At 41.4% G+C, this 19,004-nt stretch overlaps 1 protein-coding gene across 1 annotated transcript in view; it reads left to right on the top strand.

Moving 5' to 3' along the window:
- The first annotated feature begins 515 nt into the window (after window positions 1-515).
- The window catches only part of SP4 (Sp4 transcription factor), a 28,101-nt gene continuing 9,612 nt past the window's right edge, over window positions 516-19,004 (top strand). The window contains exons 1-3 of the mRNA XM_082043927.1: window positions 516-1,019; window positions 1,692-1,792; window positions 2,277-3,837. Of these exons, the coding sequence (XP_081900053.1) occupies window positions 1,013-1,019; window positions 1,692-1,792; window positions 2,277-3,837 (1,669 nt within the window). The 5' untranslated portion in view covers window positions 516-1,012. The remainder of the gene's footprint in view (window positions 1,020-1,691; window positions 1,793-2,276; window positions 3,838-19,004) is intronic.

Genomic DNA, 19,004 nt, shown 5'->3' with positions numbered 1-19,004 from the left:
AGTAGCGGAGTGAACGGGAGGGAATAGGCCCCAGCTGCTGTGTGGAGATCACGGGGGTCTCTTCTCTTCCTGCCTCTACCGGCCGGGACGGGGAAGAGGTGGGGGCCGCCAGCGGGGTCCGGCGCGGAGGGAGAAAGCCTCTCTTCAAAGGAAGCTGCGGTACGGCTTCCCGCGCGCTGTCAGTTAGGAGCGCGCGAGGCGGGCAGATGCCACCCGATTGGCCAGCCGCTGCGCGGGCCCCCGCCTACCCCTCGCCGGATTTGCTGTCGGCCGGCGCGCGGGCGCTGTCAATCAGCTCCCGAGCCGCGGCGGGCCGCAGGCAGCCCGAGGGGCTACGGCTCTGCCGGGCCCCGCCCCACGGCGGCCGGGCCCCGCCTTCCGCCTGCCCGCCCCTCGCGCTGTCAAGAGCGGCACGAGCGCGGGAGCCGGGCCCGTCCGCCCGCGCCGTGGGCAGCCGCCGCCCCCGCCCCCACCCCGAAGCGCGCGCCTCGGCAGCCACGCCTCCTCTGGCCCGGCGCGCGGCCAGAAGAGGAGGAGAAGGAGGAAGACGAGGGCCCGGGCCTGCCCCGCTGCCTGCCGGGGCCGGGCTCCCGGGGCGCCGCGTCCCGCCCCCGCCCCGCCTCCTCTGCCTCCGGCGTGGGGAGCGCGGCTGAGGCGGAGAGGGGCGGCCGAGAGGCTGGCGGCTGGGCTCGGTTTCCTGCTCAGTGGGCGTCAGTTGGGCCCCGGCGGGCCCCGCCCCCGCTGCCGCTCGCCCTCCCTCCCCTTCGCCGCCCGGCCGGCCCGCAGCTGTCACTCAAGCCGGCGGGGCTGAGGCCGGCGGCGGCGGCGGGCGGAGAGAGAGGCAGCTACGCCACAGCCCAGCGGCGGCCATTCGTGGAAAAATAGGCCGTCCCGCTCCTCCCAGCTCCGGCTGCGACCGGCCTTCTCCCCGCTACCCCCACCCCACCCTCCGCCTCCTCCTCCTCCTTCTCCTCCCCCCTAAAGCGGCGCCTCAGCGGGGCATTAATGCGGGATGAGCGGTATGTAACCCCCTCCCTCTCCCTCCTGTGCACACCCCTCCCTCCCTCCGCTCCTCCCTCTACCCTTCATCCCCCCTCTATCCCGCCCTCCCGGGTTCCCCCTTTTCTTCCGTGCTGCTCCCCCTTCTTACCCCCTTCGTCTGTTGCTGCCCCTCCACCCATCCGCACTGCTTCCTCTTATGCCCCCTTTCTTCTGTTCCTCCCCAGCCTGCCCCTCCGACTTGCCTCCTCCGTACCTCCCTCCTCCATTCCCCCTTTCTTCGCTTAACCCTCCCTCCTGTGCACATCCCTCCCTCCTTCATTCCTCTTTTCCTCCCTCTTTCCCTCCCATGCACAGCCCTCCTCCTGCCCCCTAAAGCATCGACGGCCACTCAGTGGCCGTCGATGCTTTAGGGGGCAGGAGGAGGAGGAGGGTTGTGGGTGGTTTTTTCCTGCTGTCTCTGGGAGAGGAAACCAAACCTCCCCTTTCTGGGTGTTAACTCTCCAGCCCCCATGGGTTGGGTTTCAAACCACGTTTCTTAGGACTCGTTCTTTTGTAATAATGATTTCCAGTGTTGTTTTTATGAAGAGGTAAAGGCGGCAAGCTGGGAACCAAAAAGGATATGCTCGTAGCTTTTGTTATTGTATAAATGAAGGTGAATAATTAACCTGTTACACTTGATATTTTTGCAGATCAAAAGAAGGAGGAAACTATGCCCACAGAGGGAGAGAAATCTCCCGAGGCAGAGAATAACAACAATAATAATAAAAAAGGGAAAACTGGAGGCTCACAGGTAAAGCACGCATACCCGAATAGGGAAGCGCCTAAACTATTAGCGTTTAAGATTAAATGTTCAACTAATAGCATTTCCTGCTCAGGGCATCTTTCTTTGGGTTGGATGAAACATATTTGGTTGGGTGCAATATTTTTACTGCCTAGACATGGCTTTTGTAATTGCATTTTGCAAGGATCAGCTGCTTTCCATGTAATAGAAGCACTTTAATTTTTTTCCTTTATTTTAGAGGGAAAAAAAAAAGACTGGATTGAGGATGCAGTTGAGCTCCTGACTGTCACATATTCATTGATAATTGGGAGGTTTATGTTTAAAGATTATTTACAGAAATACATACTTCCTTTTTCAGAGCTGTATCACATTGGTCTCTGTGCAGAAGCACTTTTTTTTTTCTGTTTCCTGTGTCAACCTTAATGCTAATTTCTAATGGTTCGTACTCATGCTCTTCTCCTGAATCTGTTCTGTTCTCTTTCTTAATGGATAGGATTCTCAGCCTTCACCTCTCGCTTTGCTAGCAGCCACTTGCAGCAAAATAGGAACTCCGGGTGAGAATCAAGGAACTGGACAGCAGCAGATTATTATAGATCCAAATCAAGGTTTGGTGCAGCTTCAGAATCAACCACAGCAGTTAGAACTGGTAACAACTCAGCTTGCTGGAAATGCTTGGCAGCTTGTGGCTGCTGCTCCTTCTGCTTCAAAAGAAAATAATGTTACTCAACAAGGATCTTCCGTTGCCTCAAGTGCAGCAAGTCCCTCCAGCAGTAACAATGGAAGTACATCTCCTTCAAAAACCAAATCAGGCAATTCTTCTGCAACTAGCCCTGGACAATTCCAGGTAATTCAAGTACAAAATCCAAGCGGTAGCGTCCAATACCAAGTCATCCCACAGATTCAGACAACAGAAGGTCAACAGCTTCAGATCAATCCATCTAATACTACTGGTCTACAAGACATACAGGGTCAAATTCAGCTTATTCCTGCAGGGAATAATCAAGCTATCCTCACAACTGCGAATAGGACAGCTTCAGGGAATGTTATTGCTCAAAACCTAGCAAATCAGACAGTTCCAGTCCAAATTAGGCCTGGTGTTTCCATACCGCTGCAACTGCAAACTATTCCTGGTACTCAGGCGCAAGTTGTAACAACGTTACCTATAAACATTGGTGGGGTAACCCTGGCACTGCCTGTGATAAACAATGTGGCAGCTGGAGGAAGTTCGGGTCAAGTTGGCCAGTCTACTGAAAGTGGAGTTTCCAATGGAAATCAGCTAGCGTCTACGCCTGTCACTTCTGCCTCTGGTAGTACAATGCCAGAGTCTCCTTCCTCATCTTCCACCTCCACAACCACTGCCTCAACATCTCTAACTAGCAGTGACACGCTAGTAAGCTCTGCAGAAACAGGCCAGTACACAAGCACAGCAGGCAGCAGTTCGGAGCAGACAACTGAAGAACCTCAGTCAACCGCTACAGCAGACTCTGAAGCCCAGAGCTCCAGTCAACTTCAGTCCAATGGACTTCAGAATGTCCAGGATCAGTCAGGTTCCCTTCAGCAGGTCCAAATCGTAGGTCAGCCTATTCTGCAGCAGATACAGATCCAGCAGCCTCAACAGCAGATCATTCAGGCCATTCCCCCGCAGTCATTTCAGCTCCAGTCGGGGCAGACTATACAGACCATCCAGCAGCAGCCTTTGCAGAATGTTCAGCTGCAGGCAGTGAGTCCAACTCAGGTGCTCATCAGGGCTCCAACTTTAACACCTTCAGGGCAGATCAGCTGGCAAACTGTACAGGTTCAGAACCTGCAAAGCCTTTCAAATCTTCAAGTTCAAAATGCTGGGTTACCCCAACAACTAACCATTACCCCAGTGTCTTCAAGTGGTGGCACGACCATTGCCCAGATTGCACCAGTGGCTGTTGCTGGTACCCCCATTACTCTGAACGCTGCCCAGCTTGCTTCAGTACCTAATCTTCAAACAGTAAGTGTTGCCAACCTGGGTGCTGCAGGTGTTCAAGTTCAAGGAGTTCCTGTTACCATTACCAGTGTTGCAGGTGAGTGGTCTGACAAAGTTTTGGGTTTGTTTGGGTTTTTTGGTGGTTGTTCAGTTTGTTTTTCACTTGTGCAAGAATACCAGACTGTTTTAAATTAATATTTTTTTTTCCCAGGATTTTCTGTAGTAAATGTTAAACCCTTAACTGTGAGGAAATACTTTATACTTACCACTAAAATTATTCTTTTTTTTTAATAGCTGACACTTCTAAACATTGAGCTAATATCACCAGTTGTGTCAATTGAAATTGAACTGTTTGTATTTGATAAAGTATCCTTAAATGATCCTGTTCTCCATCTTGTTAAAGACTTGTAGGTTTTGGAAATTAACATGAGACTTTACTGTTAGATGTTTGATATGTTTAAAAAACAATAACAAGCTTTTTTCAACCAGGCAGTATTCCTGGTCTCTGCATGGGGGATGTAGGATAAGAAAAGTGACAGCATGTGAACTGTGGTATCTTGTGTCATGGCATGCATTTGTATGGAACGGTTGATTGTATTCTGCACTAACTCCTGAAGTTGTTCCCTTAGAAGTTTGAGTTCTGCAAATAGATTGAGTGAAATAAGGTATGATTGTGTGCAGCATGGTTCCTGTGACTTTTTTAAAAAATAAAAACAACTGGTAACTGTACCTCAGTACTTGCTGATGAACTTCTGATATGTATGATGAAATGCCTGTTTGGTTATGCTGGTCTTAATAGTTGGGAAAGGAGCTACTAAAAAGCTCTAGGCTGGATAATGGACCTTAGACCTAAAGTAAATTCTGTGCCAGGTCTCTGTAGTGTCCCAGAGGGGCAATTCTACATGTAAAACTTGCGTACTTTTAACATTTCAGGTAAAACTTGATTTAGGGGTTCTCTCTGCCAGTTTAATAACTGCTTATGTGACCTTGGTTTTATTTCATACAAGTAAAAGTCTTCTGTTGTAGTAGTTAAAATAAACTATTGTATTAACAACAATCTGACTATAGACACAGGTTTTTAGTATAAAACTGTAAGAAAAACCTCATGTTCAAATACTGTCCAGTCTGCATAAACAAACGTTAGTATCATATTGACTCTTAATTTTTTTTTTTTAATTCTATGCTAAGATGAAAAATGCTTAACTGTGCAAAGCATTGTTGCCTTTAGTTGAAACACATTTGAGGAAATTACATGTAGTTTGATAATGAGAAATCGGCCTGTGGGATAATTTCATTTGCTGTGGTACTCTTCAGCACTTGAATGGCATGTTGAAATGCTAACAGCTGGATTGGATGCACTAAACCTGGCTTACATGAGGAGTGTTACAGAAATGTTAATCTGGGTAATCAGAATTAAAATCTTGACCTTGCATTTAGCTCTAATAGTTCAAAAAGAAGTTTCAGTTAGGTGGAGCTGTGCAGGTGCTAAATGTCTTGCAGTCCAGTTTGCCTTGGAAAATGTTTTTCTTAATGGGAAGGTGCTGGTTGGCTACTGTTGTTAGAAGTTCCTGCTTCTGTTGGAGGCTCTTCATAGGAAGTCTGCTTTGGGAACAGCCTAGGTTTGAGGGTTACGGGAAAAACCTCGCTGCATGCATTTTTTTTTTTTTTTTCTTGCTTAGTAATAGTGTACAGCTGTTTAGTCCACACTAATAGGTATTAGAAAAAGAGATTCTGAATATTGTCTGCTCAGTTATTTTGGCTGCACGTCTGCTTGCATGTTAAGTCTTTTGGAAAATAAAGAGATTGAGATTTGTAGCTGAGGATGAAAGAAGGGAAATGAGTCATAAGTATGGTCCTGGAGAAGCCAAGCCTTGTCATACAGGGTTCATATGTTAACTAAACTGAAGCTCTGTGATCATTGAATTCCCCTCCTCCTTTTTTTTTTTTTTTTTTTTCTTTAATTCAGGTAGGCCTTACGGCTGTTTCCACAGCACTTATAATTTTATGCTAGCAGCAGTGAGTCCTCCAGCTTTTTCTCCATTCCTTCGTATTTAAGGTATTGTTTGTTTTCCAGGGCTTCTCGAGGTTATAGAGAAAGAACAAACTTTGAGAATGTGAGAGATTAGTTATGATTTCTTTCTCATATTTATCTTTACTTTTCTCCTGTGAAACTTCCTGAAGCCATGTTTTGGGAATAGGAGACATGGCAGCATGGAAAGCAGAGTGAAGAGCATGGTGTGCAGCCCTTAATATTATATTACGTACCCAAAGAAAGAGTGATTATGAAATAGAAAATTATAAACATGCTAAAATCTAAATGTTGTTTGCCTGTTATAAAGAATAAGCTGTTTTGATCAGAGCTATCAACTTCCTTGGATTTTCTGGGTTTTATTTGAAATATTTTTTGCTATTATTGTCACAGGAAGCCTTTTAAAAATATAAAGCCCTCTGTTACCTCAACATCTGCCAAATGATATTTCCATTCTTTTTCTGCTGTACCTAAGCTTGTCAGTGTGAAATCTTTTACACATTATTTGAACTCTATAGAAGTGGATCATTTGTTACACGTGAGCCCTAGAAATAGGTGTTAGAAATGAACCGTGTGGAGGATGTCCAGAAAGTGTCAGGGAAAAGACTGAGTGAAGGACTCATCCCATGAATTGGCTTAGGTGCACTAACTTTGTTAGAGGGGGAAAAAAAAAAAAGGTTACTTTGTCCTTTAAGCAAACCCAACTGATCAAGCCAGCTGAGTTTCAGGAAAAAGAAATTGCAATAAGTGTTTGTCTGAAAAAACTGTTATTTTACTTGAGTGGTACTTATCTTCCATCAACATTGGTTTTCATAGTTGTTTCTACAATGGGATGATTTAGTAATAACTTTGTCTTAGTTTTTCAGTAGCAAATAAAATAGTAAAGAACTCTAAGTGCAAATAACAAAAATTCTTAGCTTAAAATTATTATGGGAATGTTAAGCTATAGAACTATTTTGGGAAAGGTTTGTTTGTTTGTTTTTTTGTCAAAGAGATTCTAAATTCCAGAAGAGACAGCTTTCCCATTGGGAAGAAAAACATTTAAAATCTTCAAGTAAATATTGTATTTTGGTCTACTTTTTATAACCTTTGCAACCAGAAACTTTGAGTAACAAGGTGTATCCCCTGTATTGTAAACCATGGTAAGTATTACACCTTGAATTTTATGTTGTGTGTGGTCAAAAAGCAGAACAAAGCAGAGAAATTCTCACACCCTTTCACTTTCTGGCCTGAGGGAAACTCATTCTATATCAATGATGTAGAGGAAAACTACATTTTTACTGTGAGAGTGAACAAGCACTGGTACAGATTGCCCAGAGAGGTTGTGGGCTTTCCTTCTTTGGAGATATTAAAAAGGTGTCTGGACATCATGGTCCTGGACAACCTGCTCTTGATGGCCCTGTTTGAGTAGGGTGGTTGGACCAGATGACCTCTGGAGGTCCCTTCCAGTCCACAGTCCACATCACTCTGTGCTCTGATTTTTTTTCTTTTTTTTTTTTTTTTTTTGAGATGCACAAAGTGTCAGTCAAAGGAGTAATTAAATGTACAGAAGAAAGCTGGATGAGAAGATAGACACCAAGTATCTGAGCCTTAAAACTAGATCTTTAAGCAATTATTTAATTAAAAGCTAATCAAATAACAGACTACATAAAAGCAACTGTGTTTACTTGAACATGCAGGAATCTACCAATACCTGCCTTGCTGTGTGATCAGTACTTGTCATGGCCTTTAAGCAACCTAGTTCTGTACAAAGTAAATGGTGTTTCCCCTGTGCTGTGTGAATTGTTGTTTAATACACGATTCCTTATGGAACAGGATAGCCTTTAATGTCAATATGTGGTGACTTCCTGACTTTAGCCCTTATGAGCTTGGGGACAAGCCTTTTTTCAAGACTTCTGCTGTGATAGCTGTAGATACAAGTTCAAAGGATTCCTGTCCTCTCAGCCCCCCATCCCCTTCTTAAAATAAGGTATCATTTAAAGCTTATTTTCAGGCCCTCTTATTTGTGTGGATGTGTTAATTGACAACATGTGTCTATGTGAAAGGAACTTGTCTTGGGTTTAATGGTTTTAAGAAAAATATATTGTTCATAAAATCATTTCCATTTAGTGGACTGTTTCTTTGTCCCTCAGCACATTTGGCTTGGAGTATATTTGTTTTAGGAACAGCACAGAATGTGAACATTTGTGGATGCTGAAGAATATGCGGTGGGATAAAAAGAGACAGGTTAAACTGTGTTGAAATGCTGAGTATTAATGGCTTCCCTGTAAAAGTTTTGTGTTTTGCATGTAGGTTTCCTTTCACTGGAGCCTTCAGAAGAGGTTGCAAGCTTGTTCTGAAGTTGTTCATGGTTTTTGCTTACAGTGGGAATCTAGTGGTGGTGGTGGAAAGGATGTCTTTTCAGAATAATTCCCTGTTCCCTATGAAAAAAAAAAAAAGTAATAGATCAGACTTCTATCTATCTTACTTAAACATCTTGAAGTATTTTCATTGTGTCATGATGAAGGTGGTTCTCCCATCCAAAAGTGTATGAAAGACTTTTGTTTTAAAAATAGTGAAAAAATGTTACTTTTATATATACTTGTCCAAGCTTTGTTAGTTGTGTTAGGCAAAAGTCACCAGATTCCAGCACCTTGCAACTCAAGTTCAAGCCATTTTGTTTAAGATGGATGGTGACATGGCCTGAATTATGGGGAATTTGGAGTTCATCCACCAAAATAACCTGGAGGGATTCCCTTTGTTCAGTGGAACAGTCTGTTGCCTGACAATACTGAAACTGGAAAGTTTCAAGTCTTTTGCAGGGATGTGCTGTGTACCCTAAAACAGTTACTAATGACAATGAAGGCCAATACCAAGTGTATTTATTGGAGGCCTTTAAAAACATAATGAACATTGCACTTCTGTTTCATACTCTCTAGTAATGTGAGTTACTAGGGAATTTCTCTCTTTGACCAGCTACCTTCATTGCACTACTATGAGTAGTTATGCAATTTCTCAGTACCTCCAGGTCTCCTCCTGCTTTCTTGTGCCGTTTTTCATTTGTCTTCATCTGACTTCATCTTGTCTTCAAGCCTTTCTCTTTCCTTCTTTAGTAACTCTTCTTGTGTGACAGTCACTAGTTCTATGACTTGCTGTTCAAAGACTGAAGACATCATTTAGATATTACTATAATTCTAGTTGAAACTTTGCTGAGGAGTTTGAAACATTGTACCAAATTCTTCAAACAGGAATAAAATGATACATAAGATTAAATACATGTAACTCAGGCATAGTGACTGGAAAAGGGGAAACATCACACCCAGTTTTCAAAAGGGTAAAAGGGAGGACCCTGGGAACTACCAGCCAGTCAACCTCACCTCTGTGCCTGGTAAGATCATGGAACAGATCCTCCTAGAAGCTACGTCAAGATATGTGGGTGACAGAGAGGTGATTAGAGACAGTCAACACAGCTTCACATAGAGCAAATAGTTCAGCCTTCTACAATGGAGCGAGTGTGTTGGTAGATAAAGGAAAATGAGCTGATACCATCTACAATAACTTATGTAAGGCCTTTGCCATGGTCCCATGTGATAATATTGGAGAGATAAGGATTTTTGTGGATGGACTATTAGATGGATAAGGAATTGACTGAATGGCTGCATTCAAAGACTTGCTGTCAATGGCTCAATCTATTGATGGAGATCAGTAATCAACGGTGTCTCTCAAGGGACTGCATTGGGACCAATACTGTTGAATATCTTTATTAATGACATAGTGGGATTTGAGTGCACCCTCAGCAAGTCTGTGGTTGACACCAAGCTGAGTTGTGTGATTGACACACCTGAGGGACAGGATGCCATCCAGAGGGACCTGGACAAGCTTGAGAAGTGGGCCCGTGTGAACTTCATGAGGTTCAACAAGGACAAGTGCAAGGTACAGCACTTGTGTTGAAACAGTCCCAAATATCAATACACACTGGGTGACAAATGGATTGAGAGCAGCCACGTGGAGAAAGACTTCAGGATATTGGTAGATAAAAAATTGGATATGAGCCAGCAATGTCCGCTTGCATCCCAGGAAGTGTATCCTGGGCTGCATAAAAAGGTGCAAAGAAAGAAGTGCAGTTAGCAGGCTGAAGGATATGATCCTCTCCTTCTTGCCTGCTCTTGTGAGACCCCATCTGTAGTACTTTGTCCAGTCTGAAGTCTCAAGTAGAAGACAGACAGGGACCTGTTAGAACGGGTCCAGATGAGGGCTGGAACATGTCTCCTTCTAAAGGATGAGGGAGTTGGGGTTGTTCAGACTGGTGAAGAGAAAGATCTGGGGAGACCTTATTGCAGCCCTTCAATATATAAAGGGAGCTTATAAGAAAGACAGAGATACTTTTTACCAAGGCTTGCCTGTAGTCACAGGACAAAAGTCAGCAGTTTTAAACTGACAAAGGGTAGGATTGCATTGAAAATAAGAAAGAAATTCTGTACTATGAAGGTGATGAGATGCTAGAACAGGTTGCTCAGAGAAGTTGTCAATGCCCCAGTCCTTGGAAGTATTTAAGGCCAGGTTGAATGGGGCTCTGAGCAACCTGGTCCCTTGGAAGGTGTCCCTGCCCACAGGAGGAGGCAGTTGGAACTAGATCTTTAAGGTCCCTTCTTACCCAAACCATTCTATGATTCTATGAATATAAGAGTCAAAGGTGTTTCTGACCCTGTCTGATGCTGCCTGCAGGTGCTGCACGCAAGAGTAATCTCATGTATTCTTCCCACCATTCAGTGATTTGCATCTCAAGTCCTCCTGAGACAGAAGTGGGATCACTTTTTTAATATATACTTAATGATGGATTTCTTTTCTTCCATGAATTTGTCTTTTTGAAGCTGTGTAAATTCTTTACATCTTCAGTACTTGTCTGTAAATTGTGTCTTAATTGTTGTATGTTGTATGACGCATATTTATTTAATGTTCTCAAACTCCTGCATTGTGAAAAATTAAATTATCTAATTCACCTTTATACGATTTACGGTCTGCTATTATCTATCACGTAAGCTAGTTAGTGAGTGAGGGGTAGGTGCTTAGTCTGAAGTCCTAGAATATTACACTTGTGTTGTTGAATGAAAAAAAATCAATTTTTATGACAACATCTAACCTGTGGGTCTCCTTCCTCGTGTTAATGGAACAGTGAGTATGTGTAGAAGCAAAACTCAGTTGTGTAGCTGGTCAAGGAAGGATGCCTGTAGGTGGTAACAAAGTGAAAAGAGCTTAAAACAGCCACAGTATATACAGGCAACCTGGCAAATATAAATACCAAGGGTGGAAGTCAAAGAAGCTGAAGGATGGTTTTTGCATGTTTTTTGTTTTTTAACAACATCCAGTGTTTCCCTGGATGTCCATTGGCAAAGAAGCTGCAGCAAATACCTTGAAAGAAACAAGCTGCAAGCTATGGAGTCTGCACTAAAAAGAGATAAGTACAAAGAACTGAGCTACTTTCCACAAAACCCAGAAAGAATGCAGGAGTTTTTCTTAGTTTGTTTTACTTCATAGTGTGTTACTTAGCATTCTGAGGGTGTAGTTGGGAGGAGTGTAGAAATTTAGCATACTTTTTCTGAAGTCATGAAAGGTCACTTGTAAGTGCTCTCAGGTTGCCTTGAGCTGACAAACGTTGAAGAACCACAGTGTTCTACATATTGTAGCACTGCTTCAGAGTAATTGTAGAAGCATTTAGTCTTCTATTGAAAAAATTGCCTTGTTTGTGGGTTTTTCTTAAACTGAAATTCAAAATAGTGGTAGAAACAGTTTAACAACAAACAACACTGGTGAAAACAAATGTTTGCCTTAGTGATGGTAGCTTAAAAATAAAATATCAATATACTGTTGCTGACCTTGATGCGTAAGGAATGCGCAGTCCACCTGTTCAGCTAAATTGCCTATGGAGAATAGCTTGGTAAAAATGCCTCAGTAAAACAAGCTTTTTCTGCCTGGCCTGTGAGTAGCAAGGCATGACTTCATCATTAATTCTAGATAAAATAGGAAGGAGAAGCATTTCAAGTACCAACTTTGCTCATGATCGTGAAGTGAAAAAGGTTTCTAATGAGCCATTTCTATGCTTTTACCTTGAAGAATTAAATATATATTCATAAAACTTCAGAGTGTTAGTGAAACTGTATTTCCCTGTTAGAGTATGTATGTGGTCTTCTAAAAATGCTTCATCAATACAGGTGCACTCTCTGAGAATATCAGGTTTTGCCATCCCCTCTCATTCCCTGTTGTCAGAAATTGAAGCATATAGAGCAGGAAGTGAATTGGCTGAATTTTCATGTTCAGAAAACATCAGGTGAGCAAACTGAGTCATCTTCGTCAGCCTGCTAGCATTTTATTATTTTTCTTTTAAGGGTGCTTAGATCCATACTAAGCCAATCTTCTTGTTCTTCTGTTGCTGCCTGGGGTGGGGAGCAGCAGGAAGCATGTTCAAAATCTAATTTCAATAGTTTCCTCAGTGTAACTTAAATTATTAAGTACTTGGTTTCTCATGATTTTGGTACTAATAGATGAATCAATTCTTACTGCTTAAATATATTAAAAACGTTTAGTGACAGTGGTGATTATTGAGAAATCTAACTAGAAATGTTCTAAGGGAAATGTTAATTTCAAGTATAAATAATGTTATTCTTGACAAACAACTACATTTTTCAATGGTCAGTAATTTTAATGAACAATCTAGTTAATAAAAGTTGTTTGATTCATATGATGTAGCATATTAGTTTTAGAAGTACTCAGGACTACATAAAAAAATATGTAATTTTTATAATGAATATTTTGCCTTTGTCATGACACCTTGACCAAAACAATAGCTCTGGACATCTGCAGTCTCCTGAGAAATGTGTCAACTCAGCACACACTTAGGTTACTTTGGACTATAGTAATATGGATTTCTATATGCATCCATTCTTAAGAATGGAGTTTTGAGTAAAATTTAGTACTACTGACAGTGTCTAATAGTCATATACCTTAATCAACTGGTTATTGGTAAACCATGTTATCCCAACGTGCATTATTAGTCTTATTAGATTGGCAGACTAGTAGCATTTTGTTGTAAAGAAAAAATGATCAGTTAATATCCTTCTGCCAAAATGAACTTGGGATACATGTAAGGTACAAGTCTGACTTTCCTTAGTTGTAGAGTAGTTTCAAGTGATGATGTGACCACTTTTCCCTTGAGCAAAATACTGAAGTCTAAGAAATACGGGCCTTGGTTGTCTTGTTTCTTTGGTCATCGGGAAGTAACTGACTAAAACATCATGCTCTTCAGTTTGTTCTGAACCAAAAAGGAGGGCTGGGTAAGATTAAACATAAGGTTTTATAGGGATAACAATGTTACAGAAGAAGATGGCAGAATTTCTAAGGGTTTGGATCTTGTAGATTTATATGGTCCTTCTTCATATAGTCCTTAGGGAGCAGTTAGGCAATCTGGACATCCATAAATCCATGGGTCTGGATGGGATGCACCCACGGGTGCTGAGGGAGCTGGCTGACGCCGTTGCTGGACCGCTCTCTATCATCTTTGCCAAGTCTTGGGAAACGGGAGAGGTGCCTGAGGACTGGAGGAAAACAAATGTTACTCCAGTCTTCAAAAAGGGCAAGAAGGAGGACCCGGGTAACTATAGACCGGTCAGCCTCACCTCCATCCCTGGGAAAGTAATGGAACGACTTATCCTTGGTGCCATCTCAAGGCATATCAGGGATAAGAGGGTCATGAGGGGCAGTCAACATAGCTTCACCAAAGGGAAGTCGTGCTTGACCAACCTCATTGACTTTTATGAGGACATAACAAGGTGGATGGATGATGGCAGAGCAGTGGACGTGGTCTACCTTGACTTGAGTAAGGCATTTGACAGTCTCACACAGCATCCTCACAGCTAAACTGAGAGAGTGCGGTCTGGATGATCAGGTAGTGAGGTGGACTGCGAACTGGCTGAAGGGAAGAAGCCAGAGAGTCGTGGTCAGTGGGGCAGAGTCTAGTTGGAGGCCTGTATCTAGTGGAGTGCCTCAGGGGTCAGTACTGGGGCCTGTATTATTCAATATATTCATCAATGATTTGGATGAGGGAAGAGAGTGTACTATCAGCAAGTTTGCTGATGACACGAAGCTTGGAGGAGTGGCTGATATGCCAGAAGGCTGTGCTGTCATCCAGCGGGACCTGGACAGGCTGGAGAGTTGGGCAGGGAAAAATTTAATGAAATATAACAAGGGAAAGTTTAGAGTCTTACATCTGGATAGGAACAACCCCAGGTTCCAGTATAAGTTGGGGAAAGACCTATTAGAGAGCAGTGTAGGGGAAAGGGACCTGTGAGTCCTGATGGACAGCAGTATGACCATGACCCAGCACTGTGCCCTTGTGGCCAGGAAGGCCAATGGCCTCCTGGGGAGTATTAGAAGGGGGGTGGTTAGTAGGTTGAGAGAGGTTCTCCTTCCCCTCTACTCTGCCCTGGTGAGACCACATCTGGAATATTGTGTCCAGTTCTGGGTCCCTCAGCTCAAGAAGGACAGGGAACTGCTGGAGAAAGTCCAGCACAGGGCAACGAAGATGATTAAGGGAGTGGAGCACCTCCCTTATGAGGAAAGGCTGAGGGAGCTGGGTCTCTTTAGCTTGGAGGAGACTAAGGGGTGACCTCGTTAATGTTTACAGATGAATGTGATGAGGATGGAGCCAGGCTCTTCTCAGTGACAACCAATGGTAGGACAAGGGGTAATGGGTACAAACTGGAACACAAAAGGTTCCACTTAAATTTGAGAAGAATCATCTTCTCAATGAGGGTGACAGAACACCGGAACAGGCTGCCCAGGGAGATTGTGGAGTCTCCTACTCTGGAGGCATTCGAGACCTGCCTGAACGCCTTCCTGTGTAACCTCATCCAGGTGTTCCTGCTCCGGCAGGGTGATTGGACTAGATGATCTTTCGAGGTCCCTTCCAATCCCTAACATTCTGTGATTCTTTTGTAATTCTATAATACTTATCTTTGTTGGTCCTTGCCTGATGAAGGTTGTAACAAAGTTACACGTTTTACATCTTTACTAAACAAATTAGTCTTTGTATTGGTTAGCCTATCTACTGTTATAAAACAAAGGCTTGCGTCTCATGTTTAGTCTTACTCTAAACGATCTTTAAAAATGTTTTATGAATCTTATTTTTCTTGATAATAACTTTTAATCACCTTGCCAGTGTGTGGTGGGTTTTTTTTTTGTTTTTGTTTTTTAATTCTGAATAAATTATCAACTGCTATGCAACTAACCTAGTTTTAAAGTTAGCTATCTTCCTTTCTGTTGGAAGGATTTTCCATTTTCCATGTATGTACCTGTTAAATAATCCCTCCTGTGCACAGAGGCATATTTCTTGTCTTGATCAATGTGCAGATAACATTTTGTATATCCAAAATGTTTACTTACATTCATGAACCTTCTAGTCAAGTGTAAAATATGTGAGCTAGCTAAACTGTAGTCAAAAACCCCCACAAAACCCAGCCAAAAACTCCCTACCTCTCCCCACCCCAGAAAACAGGGTACTGGAAGCTTAGCTTGCATTTTTTTATGTCAACCTCCTTCTGTCCTTTCAAGATTAGACTATTACTATTTCCATGGTAATATACAGAAATTGAACAGAGATGTTGAAAAACACACTTCCTGAGACCAGTATTTTAGTTTCCATACAGCGGAAGTGGGTAAGATAGGCATTTGAATTTTTTTTTTTTCTTTGTTACAGTTTGTCAAGTATTGAGCTTCTCTGGTCAGACTGCAGAGACTAACAGCCAAAAAGTTTTGTTTGAGTCCTGTCCCCATTCCAGAGTTAAGGGGAAGAGCTGGAAAAAAGAACTGGGCCATGTTCTGTTTTGGCTATAAGCAGTAGAATAACCTGAAAGTTGGGGCAGAGTGATGGGATAGAGGGAGATGTTCCATTAGAGTAAACTTAAAAAATTCACTTTCTTAGATCTACTAATACAGTTCATGCAGTGCATCTGATGTTCTGCAACACAACTAGTACTTAACTTTTCAGTTATCTCTTGGCTCCAAGGTTCAAAGCACAGGGAACTCCTTGTATTCATCTGCAGAGAAGTGTTATTGAGCACTCATCCTAAATACACTTTTCTTTTTGATTGTTTTTTCAATGACAATGAAAACCAGGGTTTTTTTTTGTTTTGGTTTGTTGTTTTGTTTTGTTTTTTGGTTTTTTTTTTGGAAGGGTCTTTTGCCTTAACGGTAGAATAACAAGTTATTTCTCTGATTCCAACTTCTTTAGAATCACTTATAAGCTGATCATATTTTCTTTCCATTTGAAGCCACAGCATCCAGAACAACCAGAAGCATTGCCCTACTTTGACTGAAACCTCTATTTGGTTGTGCAAGACTAAAGTTTGTGAAGCTGTAGCTCCTTAGTTGATTTTTATGTTGTTTCTGTATAGGTCTTTCAGTGTTCTATTTGTAGTAGCTCTTTCTTTTGTTTAATAAAGTAATAAAAAGAAAACTGGTTTTCAGCTTAGTGAAAGATACTACCAGCTGGGAAAACTTCTTTGCTGTCTCAAAGTACTGAAGTGACTTCAAGTTGTCCTAAACCACTTGGGTAAAGCATCACATATTTGAAAAGTCATTAGAATACCTTCATGAAACTTCTTGGGCATTGTTTTGTCTTTGTGTTGCCAATAAGATTCTTGTACAAAATGAAGAAGACTTCAGGGTTTTTTTTTTTCAAGGTGTTTAAAACCCTCAAACTTTTTACAGCCTTAACTCTCTTACTTTTAAGTGGTATTTTTCACTGAAGTTAGGCATAATTATGATCCTGTTCAGTAATTTTTGAACACACTGAACCATTTGGCATAGGAAGCTTTTGGAGGAGAGGGTAACAAGTTCTTACAAATCTTGTCAAACTTAGCAACAGGCAGAAGATCAAAAGGTAGAAACTTGCTGCAGTGTCCCTGTAGGAGGTAGAAAAGACAGATGTCTAGTTGATGCTGCAGTTTGCACTTTAAACTTTCTGCTTGTAGTACCATCTGGACACAATGCTGTGCTGTGATAACCCGTATTTCTTTTAGTAGCTGGGTGTGTCCAGTTCATTTCTCTCCTCCAAACTGTTATTCTCTACAGAATGTGTGTCCTTGCATCAGCCCTTGTAAAGTTTCTCTTCTGAGGAATTCTTCCCCTGTCATGTGGTTGTTTCTTCACAAATCCTTATAAACCACTACTTCAGGTTAGAAGAGAAGGCAGACCTCTCTATGTACCATTTAAGTAGCACTGAATTGCATAATCTTCAGTGTAAATACCAAAATTCAGTGTTGTCTTCACATATATTTAATTTTAAGAGATGATTTGCATTTCATTTTTCAGCATGAAACCTCCTTCCTAGTAGATTTTGTTTGGACAAATGTGATCTCTGAGTATACTATTGGCACAGGCTTTTTTAAAATTTTAAAGTCTTGGCTATATGTGAATCAAAGTATTATCTTTTATTAAACATATAAAAATCTATTAATATAAATAAATATATTATAAAAATATTAAAAAAAAAAATTTATTATAGATTGTCTGCATGTCATTGTGGAGAAAGAATTTTAGAGTAAAGGATATTTGCAAGCTGACTGCATTTGATGTATGCAGGGGGAGATGAAAAATCTCTTTTATCCCATTGCTTTGCGTGAGTAAGTTATTGAGTAGGTGAGTTGCTGCATCAACTCTGATGCTTGTAGGGCTTTGGAACTCTACAGACTGTCATGAACGTAGCTGTCCTTTAGTAATATACATGGAATTATGGTTGTCTGTTGCAACCTTCTCTCTCATTTTTAGAATATGCAGTTGAACAAATTTTCTTTTTTGCAACATTAGCCACTCTGTCTCTAGGTACATTTTGCAAAGTGTTCCTCAAATTTTGCAGTAAGGTGTGTGCTACTGAGATAACTCATTAGTGCTATCATCTTTTTGACTGCTGAATGCTGGTTGCACAACACCAACAGGAAATCTATAAAAATTGTTCTGGGGAACTGAGTACCAGAAACTAGAAGTGTCCTTTTGTTAGTCTTAAATTTCTCTTCCTTCCAAGATCCATTTCTCTAAAGCCTGACTTCTATGATTTCTATGGATCATGAAAGTTAAGTCTTTTTCTTCCCTTTTTGCCCTGTTTGCCTCAAAGAGTAGATGTTCGTGCTTTGCATTCAAGGTTAACAAGAATAGGAATGCAAGTGTAATATGTAGTAAAAGGAAACTTGTTTTGACTTATGATGGATGGCCAAGCCTAATAACCATCATCTTCAGTGGTCAGTCACACTATAGGAAAATACTTCCTAGGTACTATGCATTAGCTTTCTTTAATTATCCAGGTAGTGTTATGGAAGTTATTATTTGCAAATTAGCTTTGAAGCCTACAATTGATTGATAGAGATGGTATTTGACTTAATAGTAATTACTTGAAATTGTTGAGATTTCTTACATGAATGTGTTACAGATTCATGTGTATGATAAAGCACATATGGGTTGTAACTGCTAAGGTGCAGTTTTACTGCAAAATTGGGAAACTGAGTAAGTGATGCTGAAGAACAAAGGATGTGCAATCTTTTATCTTGATAATCCTATATCTTATGATAATAAGTAATGCATTCACTTAACTGCTTAAATGGGAAAAAAATAGTGACTAAAACCACATAGGTTCTTCTATTTGAGAAGCTTTAAAAACTTATGTGGTATTATTCTTGATTACATTCAGTCATAATCGTATATGCAATATTGCAATGAGTGAGAGTCTTATTGCACTTGATTTGCAAAATAAATAGCATATCGGTTGCCTTGTTGTTTACATGTTGTCCTGTTGTCAGCAAAAGAAAAAGCCATCTTTTTGTTGATAGTAAATGAAATGCAATGGAGTAGTTGGGATTGGTGTAATTTTGTACACTAACATTTTGAGTAACTTGACAACTTGTGCAATGAAGTTCAGTCATACACAAGTTCAGTGATTATTTTGTTAATCAAGAAAGTTTCAGAATTTCTGCAAATTACTATTAAAGAAATCCTGAGAACCTGAGAAAAACTTTTTTTCTCTTCTAAAAGCAGGTGTAAATGTGCGGTGACTACTTTGACAACTCATATAGAATAACATAGGTGAACTGAAGTGTGACTTTGTTCACCCATGAAATGATTTGTTTAGACCCCTTTCTGAAATCTGTGTTGAAACATGAGAACTCTTGTTACTGAAAGGTTTGATTATGAATGGTATAGTGATATCAGGTCTC

This window comes from Streptopelia decaocto (assembly GCF_964273445.1).
Source record: "Streptopelia decaocto genome assembly, chromosome: 2".
Lineage (NCBI taxonomy): Eukaryota > Metazoa > Chordata > Aves > Columbiformes > Columbidae > Streptopelia > Streptopelia decaocto.
The sequence above is the reverse complement of the archived record's forward strand: the minus strand, read 5'-3'. Positions and strand labels throughout refer to the sequence as shown.